The sequence below is a fragment of the Pteropus vampyrus genome, unplaced genomic scaffold, assembly GCF_000151845.1.
Source record: "Pteropus vampyrus isolate Shadow unplaced genomic scaffold, Pvam_2.0 Scaffold17, whole genome shotgun sequence".
Classification (NCBI taxonomy): Eukaryota; Metazoa; Chordata; class Mammalia; order Chiroptera; family Pteropodidae; genus Pteropus; species Pteropus vampyrus.
The window spans coordinates 7705958-7715116 of NW_011888798.1; the positions used below are offsets into that span (position 1 = coordinate 7705958).

The window sequence follows — 9159 nt, forward strand, 5'->3', positions numbered from 1 at the left end:
TATCTTCCCTCTGTGTCTCTGTCTCCCTCCCTCCTCGTATAGACAGCTCTTTAAACTGTATAGGTATCTTCTCCAGTCCCTATGAGGTGATTTGCCTCCTTGCTTCGCCCTGTCCTTCTGTCCAAGGGAAGATATAGTACAGAGCCATTAAGAGGACCTATCTTCTTTTGTTAAAGATGGAAGAATTGAAATGATAACTCAGGATTCTTCAGTGACCCTGTGTGGTGCACAGCCACAGGTCCATGCTTGACACTGGAAATACATCTGTATGAAGATCCTGGTTTCCATTGAGGTATGTGGCCATTCTTAACATTGGTTAGGCTAAGAATGCAGGTCATAGCCTGTGTGTTGGTTAAAAGATTAATCCCTTAAGTAGTTGCAGGTCTATTCTAGTGAATTCATTACAACTTACTGATGTAATCATCCTTTAAAGTACATAACCTCATCTGTAAAAATGATAATAATTTATTTCTTGCCTAATGTAATGAGCTATAATACATTAACTCGAGTGGTTCTGGATCTCCTCCTGTTGGTTTTAAACTTGGGTTCCCTGAGGAAATGCTTACAAATACACAAATATATACACGTGCATGTACACACATGCATATGCAAATGTATATATACCTATATATATATTCTTAGACAATTTTACAGTCAGGAACAGGCCTTTCATAAATTGCTTTTTATGGCAATGGCTTTAGATCCTTTCAACTAATGATGTAATAATCAGTAACTTAAGATTTCTCTCATTTTTTACTTCCATTCTTTTGATTTCTCTGTAACTTGTTGCCGTCTCCTATCTGCAACTCAAGTTGCATGTTCTGTTTACTATTTTGTAATATACAAATATGGTTATGTTAAATAGATGTTAATGAGAGATGTTTGGGTAAAGGGTCTGGTAATAGAGAACTGGTGGGTAGTATCGATTCCTCCATTTTAAAGAAATCCTCTCTAAAAAATATCTGTACAGAACATATTTACTAGGGGTGAGTGTTCACACACACAAGTCCTTTGACTGCTCCCCTTGTGCTTTTAAATATGTAGCAAATAAATAGTGTTTGATAGATATTTGGAGCTTTGAGAAATAAATTGAAGCTATATTTTTAGGAACAAAAACAACAAAAAAAATGAGGCTCAAGTGGTTATTCATCCCTGAAATGACAAACAAGCTAGTGGAAAACAGACATGGGTATCTAAAACCTTGATATACTCATGGCCCTTCAGAAACACAATTCTGATTTGCTATATATCAAAGGTCTCTTTGGGATTACATTCACCAGATATTAAATATATGAGGAAAACACAGCAAAATGCAGCATCTGTCAGATATGATGTGAACTACTAGCTTGAGGTAGTTCATATTTCAACATTACCTTGTACTACATTTTTTGATGTCATATCTTTTTGAAGCTGAGTTTTCATTGATCGTTGTGATCAAAATGAATGGGGAATGAAAATCAATATGGAATAGAAAATGAGGGTGGCAGCAGCTAATCTGATTCCAAGGTTTAAGATGTTCCAAGAGCAGAAATCCACTTAGTATGTAATTGTAATTACTTAAAAAGTTATTTTATGTGTATTGGTTTTTGAATATTACTAAGTCAAACATAAATTATTAAGTTGTTTGAGTCTAACTACTTTATAAACAGAAAGGTTAGATATTGCTTTTGGCCTCTTGAGCTCATGAAAAAATTACTGAGACACAGAGTTCTGTAAACCAAGGAAGTCTGGAAACCTCCGAGTTACACAATTTTGTTGTTCAACACTGTTGAAGTGTTTTAATTTGTCAATCTTTCTTGGAGAATAATCAAGAAAGGCCAAGTGACACTCTAGGAAGATTTTCTTTTTGGTGTGTGTAGGTATGTGTGTGTATGGTTCCTAGACTGTGGCTAAATATTCCCAGGTGCTCAGTATCTACTAATGAATTGAGACAGGGTTTTCTTAGAGAGGTATTTGAGTAGCATGTTCCGCTTTCCACAATTCCCACTTATGGCATGACAGTGATGAGGCTGCTCTATGGTAGACATGGGATAAAAGCCATTTAATGAGACTCCTGGTGAATTTGGTCCAGTCATAAGGAAATGTAAATGAAAAACCATTTCATACTACTTGATAAAGAAATTGATACATCTCAGTTTGGGCTGATTTGTTCTTGGACCAGCCCAAGAATGTGAAAATTATCCTCACCTTGGTCCTTATGCAATTTGTTGGTGCATAATTTTTAGTATCGTTTTTATGATCTTTTGTATTTCTATGATGCCGGTTGTAACCTCTCCTCTTTCATTTATCATTTATTTGGGCTCTTTCTCTTTTTTTCTTGAAGAGTTTGGCTAAAGGTTTATCAAATTTATCTTTCTAAAGAATGAGCTCTTAGTTTCATTGATCATTTCTATTCTTCTTTTAGTTTCCACTTCGTTTACCTCTACTCTGATCTTTATTATTTCCTTCCTTCTACTCATTTTGAATTTTGTTTGTTCTTATTTTTCTGGTTCCTTTTAGTTGTAAAGTTAGATTTTTTTTTTTTTTGACTTTTCTTGTTCCTTGAGGTTGGTAGGTATCACTGTTTACTTCCTTTTTCGAAACACTTTTACCACATCCCATAGATTTTGGAAAGTTGTATTTCCATTTTTATTTGTCTAATATCTCTTCACTGACCCCCTAGTTGTTTAGTAACATGTTTTGGTCTCCATGTGTTTGTTTTTTCTAGTTTTATTTTTGTAATTGATTTCTGGTTTCATATCCCTGTGGTTAGGAAAGATACTTGATATGATTTCAGTCTTCTCTAATTTACTGAGGCTCAATTTGTGACCTAACATGTGATTTATCTTAGAGAATGTTCCATGTGCACTTGAGAACGATGTGTATTCTGCTGCTTGTGGATGGCAGGTTCTGAATATGTCCCTTAAGTACATTTGGTCGAGCATGGCATTGAAGTCCGATGTTTCCTTATTGATTTTCTGTCTGGATAATCTATCCATCAATATAAGTGGAGTATAAATGTCCCTATTATTATAATTCTATCTATTTATACTTTTAGGTCTGTTAATATTTACTTTATATATTTAGGTGCTCCTGTTGGGTGCATAAATATTTATAAATGTTATATCCTCTTGTTGGATGACCCCTTTATCATTACATAAAAACCTTCTTGTCTCTTATTATAGTCATTGTCCTAATACCCATTTGTCTGATGTAAGTATAAGTATAGTTACACTCGATTTTCTTTTATTTCCATTTGCATGAAGTATCTTTTTCCAAATCTTCACTTTCAGTATCTGTGAGTCCTTGTATCTGAACTGAGTCTATTTTGGCAGGATATGTTTGGGTCTTGTTTTTTTCCCCATTTTTTGATTATATTTAGTCCATTTACATTTAAAGTAATTACTGTTAGGTATGAACTTGTCACCATTTTGTTAATATTTTTCTAGATGCTTTGTAATTCCTTTGTTCCTTTTCCTCTGGCTCTCTTCCTTTGTGATTTGATGATTTTCTATAGTAGTATATTTAGATTTTTTTTTTTTTTTTTTTTTTTTTTTTTCTTTTGGGTTTTTTCTTTTTTTTTTACCTTGGGGTTTTTTTAAACCACTTTTTACCGTTGGTTTTCAGTTTGTTACCACTTTCGTTTTGTTTTATTCTTTTTTATATTTTCTATTTCTTTGTTGAAATTCTCACTTTGTTTATGCATTATTCTCCTGCCCTCAGTAAGCATTTTCATGACTGTTATTTTGAACTCTTTATCAGGTAAGTCACTTATCTGTGTTTTGTTAAAGTATTTTAAATTAGGTTTTGCTTTATTTTTTTCATTCGGAATGTATTCCTTTGTTTCTTTATTTTCTTGAACTCTCTGTGTTGGTGTCTATATATTAGATAAAAAGCCACCTCAGTCTTGAAGGAGTGGCTTTGTGTAGGAGATGAATTTTTTTTTCTACACCACCCTAGCTCCTGGTTATCTGCACATGCCTTTGTGATTTTCCTAAGTGCATGGCAGCTTATTCTGTACTTAGTGGCTCCCAGTAGTTGAAAGTGTGTCAGGGTCTGTTTGTGTGCCCCATAGTGGGTAGCCTCTAAATCATCACCTAGATTTAGGCTGATTGGAAGCTAGATCCTCAGGCAGCAGTTTTTAAAGAATACAGTTAGGCCTCTTTCAGGGGAAGACTGGGAGATGTCTGCTCCCTCTGCACTGAGTGGTAGACTGATTGATATCAGTTAAGAACTGTTTATTTGATATTGTCCCACTGAACCTGTGAACACAAGCCCCTCTATGCACCAGAACCAAGCTATCAAGGATGTGTTTTCTGTGTGTCAGCCACAAAAATCAGGTTGCTCTGTGCCCAAGCTCCTTTGTTGGGAATACTGGTGACTACGGTGGGGCAGAGGGAGAGCCAAAGATGGTACCCACCAGTGTCCCTAGTCTCTGGTGAGGATTACAGTCAGGCCTCTAGCTGTGTGTTTAATCAGAAGCCTGCCCTTCATGCTGCAGCTCTGAAGATAAAGTAATAAGCCTCTTTCATTGAAAAACTGGGTTTTCTGTTTGCCACCTCTGAGCTGTGCCCAGGGGTTAGTCATGGTGAGTCCATTTGTGCCCATTAAACACTGTTTTCAGTTTGCTATAGCCGAGTAGGTCTTTTGATATAAGTCCCTTTGGCTTGTATTTTTTGGGGGGATCATCTTCCAGGTGTAGGTTTTAAAAGTTGGGTTGCCATATATGATCATTAAAGCATTTGCTCCTCAAGGAATAGCTGAGGGTTATTAATTCCCTCCCAATTATGGGTTACCATGCTGGGGGTACAGTTTATGGTGAGAGTGTGTCCCTGTCTCTTTTACTGTTTTTTTTTTTTTTTTTATTTCCCCTCATTTGCCTGGTGTGTAGGAGTGCTCAGCTAGTTTTTGGTTTTCTTTCAGAGGGAATTATTTCATATGTAGCTGTATAGTTTGTGTGTCTGTGGGAGGAGGTGAGTTCAGATCCTCTTACTTTGCCATCTTGAACTGAAACCCCATTTTACATTTATTGTCTACCTTAAGAGAAAAATAATTTTATTATCTTCATTTTGTGGGTCCAACAACTGAGGAACAGATAGTTTGTGGTCCTCATACAGTAAGTATCACTTAGGTGGGAAAGGGCACAGTCAGTCAGGTTTTGACTTCCAAAGCAGAATCTCTTGAACTACTATGAAGACTCTTGAAGCTTTAGCTAAAGTGAAGTAATAAAAGCACAACTCCAGGAGTTGTTTCCTTGACAGCGCTACTGACAGAAGCTATTATCTTTTCACTTACTCTTTTTCTCTTAAAACCGTGATGCCATTGGACAAAATCAGTTAGTGTTAAATGGTTAACGAAGCTATAGCACAAATACAAACGTTTTCTGTCTTGCTCATTGTATCACATTCCTAACATTTCCATTTTCTGAGGTCTCTCGGGTCATTTACATATCAGCATTTGCCCTATTATGATGGTTTGTTCTAATATCAACTGAACTTTAAATATTCCTTAAAAGTTACTCTGTGTAATTCTGGTTGGCTCTATTTCACAGCATACTTGATAGTGTTGAGAAGGTGAGGTGAGATTCCTTTTCTCTGTCAGTGATTTCAGTTGTCAACCTCTGAAGCAGTGACATAGGGAAGCTAATATTAAAACTGTTTTTGTCAAAGCAAGGGCATTTCAGAATTGAATAAATCTAGAACAGCCAAATTCTCAGTCTCTTGAGCACTTTATTTGTTATAAATACAAGTCAATACCACAAGATGGCACCTTCTTACTTTCAACATCTACGATTACAAACAATCATCTTCATAAAATGGTTTCAGCTTTTTTAATGTGTTGTTTCAGATATCATTGAAACTTTATAAAAGCAAGACTTGCTACAAACAGGATCAACATTTCATGTATATTAATTGAGGTCAGATAATTAAATTCAGAAAAAGAATTTATAAATATTCAGATAAGAAAATTGAAATTACAATAGAAGAGTTTGTCATCAAACTGAATTACAACTGTGTGTGATTAATTCTATATCTAGATCGCTGTTTTTGTTAAAATGCAGTATAAGTAATCGAATAATCTATACCTCATTCTCCAATGTAACCATCTATTTCATTTGTGCACCCTAACATTCAGTACACATTTCATTCAGAAATCACCTAGCTTTCATTTAGTCCAGCAATTATGCACACTCCACTTTTTTCAATAGATGCAATCCATGAAGTGCCATCATCCCCTGGCCACAAAACAAAATACAATATTTAAAGGTAAAAACTCAGAGAATTTCTGAAATGGTAACCCATTCTCTCAGTGTTCATGAAAATAGTCCAATTTGAAAGTCTTTGAACTAACGTAAACTCTAGAAAACTCAGTGTTGAAGTATGGGAAGAATAAAGACTTGCACTAATATAGTGCGTAACAATGCAGTGTCGGACTCATCATTTACAGTAAATGTCTTGATTGGACTTTCCTCTGGATTGTCATCATGCTGCTGAAGATAAAGTTTACTCAAGTCTGTGGGAATTCCATCATGTTTTCTTCCCATTTCCAAACAGGAAGATAAAAGTTTTCAGTTGCCTTGGGAAAATCAAAAAATTAAACACTCACACCAACAAAAAACTAGAAAGCAAAATGGCAGACCGAATAATCCTTGACTCCATTTCCAAATGAAGTTGAGGCAATATTACTTTTGCAATACCGGTGTTCTGCCTAATATATCACACTGTGAGATTCCTCAAAAAACTGAGAAGTCTGAGAACTACAAAAGAGAAAGCAGTTAAGGCAGTCGATGTCTACATTTGGATTTCTTTTTCATGTTACATGTCTAAGTCTCCATCGTAGGCTAAGGTCAGAGGCTTCTGTTGGGGAGGTGTGCTTTGATGTGGTTTTGGCTTCTTGCTGCAAAGGGAAAAGAATTCCTGAGATAAAGTTCACAGAGCTCTCTTTCATCTGCCAACACAATAGTGAGATTTAGAAATGCAAGCAGTTAAATAACAAAAGATTACTTTCTCTGGACTTGTGAGTTTCTTTTTTTTGGATATTTGTATTTTTCAACACCATTTTCAGGAGAAACTATCGTGTTTTTGAAATCTTAAAAAAATGGTTTAGTGGACACAATGAGCTTGGCAGAGGATACTTTCCTTTCTTATTTATATACATTAATGTGAACGTTTGCTATTTGTAATTCCTGAGCTACTGCAACCTTCACATTACAAATGTTTAATATTCTAAGCTGCTGGAGTAGCCAGACTCCCTTACCTTGGTCTTGTTTCTAAGTAAACATACTTCTGCTCTGGCCTGAAACCTGACATTTAGCTGCCAAGTCACCAGAGTTTTTCAGGTGAAATTTTCACCAGAAAATTTCATTGATTCTGCATCATGCAAAGCCAGTCTCACCTGCTCTGTTTTACTTGAAGCCAACAACTTTGCCAGGTAAGGGAGCGTTGCTATTTCTTCTCACACAGAGAGAAGCTAAAATTGAATACTAATTCCAATTCACACAGTGATGCCCCACATCTGGGGCAAAACAACATGCCCTACTCTCTGATTCTTATTGTAAGTGAATCTCAACTTATGTCTATGAATATTTATAGTTTGAATTTTGCCACACACTGTACCACTATAATGATTCCCTTCCTCTTCAATGTCTTTGCTTTGCCATGCCTTCAGAGCTCAGCTAGCAGGGACTCATCTCTTTCCCTCCCTCTAAATGTCTATAGTATTTGTTTTACAGTAACATCTATTACATGAATAGTAAGTGTCAAGTCCTTTGAGCACGCTACATAAAATATCTCAATGAATCCCAGAATAACCCTGAGAGAGAAGGACTAGAATAATTGCTACTTTACAGAGGGATGAGAGAGGTTATTTACCCTCCATCAAGTCACTGAGTGAGTGGCAGAGCCTAGATTCTAAGCAAGTCCAACACCTAGACCCATCTATGCCTTTAACCTCTTCAGCACATTCTCTCTACACATGCATTACTTAGGCACTTGGTAGAAACAACTTTCTTGTCTGTTCATGTGAAGTTTTATACTCTGAATTTAAATTAAAAACAAACATTTTAACGTGCACAATTCAATGACATTTAGTACATTCACCATGTTGTGTAACCATCACCCCTATCTAGTTCAAGACCATTTTTATCACCCCAAAGGGAAACTCTATACCCATTACACCATCTCTCCCAGTCCTTGTCCCACCCGCCCAGTGACCACTTATCAACTTTCTGCCTCTATGGATTTGTTTGTTGTGGATGTTTCACATAAATAAATTCATACTATATGTGGACTTTTGCATCTGGCTTTTTCATTTAATGGCTACATTGGAGAATTTTATGTTATATGAATTCTACCACAATTAAAAAAAAGATGTTTGATAAAAGTTGCAGGGAGAATGTTCTAGTTTAAAATGCTTAAGTTCTAATTTAAAGAGAAAACTTTTTTTTTTAGGATTAATTTTTGAAGCAAATCATAGAAGCTAAAGAGAAAAATTAAAAATCATTAGAAAAGAAACTATTAAAAGGAACCACAGATCCTATCAGTACCCTTCATCAGCACCTGCAGGCAGTGGGTGCTCAATGGCTGACTTGCTAAGTGCCGGATGCTGCAGGCAAACAGCTTCCAACCAGAGAATTTGAGAAGTAGAAACATGCTTGAGAATCCTCTGCAAAGGCCTCCAATTTCCTGCTTCCCAGGTCTTTCCCACTTTTCCAAAATTTATTACATAATTAGCTGAATAACATTCTATTTAACTTTATATTAACATATACATACATTCCAATGGCTATAAACATATTGCTGGGCTCAGGCTCTAGCATGGAGAAAGGACTAAGCTTGAAATGGGGTCCTGGTTGGTCTAATCTGCAGCATTTAAAAGTACTAAGTAAACATGCAAATAAGAATTCAGGACAACTTGGAAGTGACAGCTGGTGGTGGTAGTGCTGGTGAAGATAATCTTAGTGTCAAAAAAGAATACCTCGGGGTTCATCTGAAATGACATTAGGGGTCCCCTCTCCCAGTTATCTTTTTTTGAGAGCAGGGGAAGAGAGACTTAAAAAATATAAGTGCTTCCTTCCAAAGAGTTTTTGTCAATCCACCCTTAGTTGGCATTTGCTAAGGGTTATTAGGCGAACAAATGGGAGGAGTGAGTTCTGGGGAGTGGGGGGAGGGATAGAGATTG

The 9159-nt window shown here is 36.2% G+C and overlaps 1 protein-coding gene across 2 annotated transcripts in view; it reads right to left on the bottom strand.

Moving 5' to 3' along the window:
* Positions 1 to 5696: 5696 nt before the first annotated feature.
* THSD7B (thrombospondin type 1 domain containing 7B) overlaps positions 5697 to 9159 on the bottom strand; it is a 793340-nt gene continuing 789877 nt past the window's right edge. The window contains exon 28 of one of the 2 annotated variants that reach the window (XM_023527487.1): positions 5697 to 6876. In XM_023527487.1, coding sequence (XP_023383255.1) covers positions 6795 to 6876 — 82 coding nt within the window. In that variant the 3' untranslated portion in view covers positions 5697 to 6794. The remainder of the gene's footprint in view (positions 6877 to 9159) is intronic. The other variant, XM_023527488.1, reaches the window with a different exon arrangement.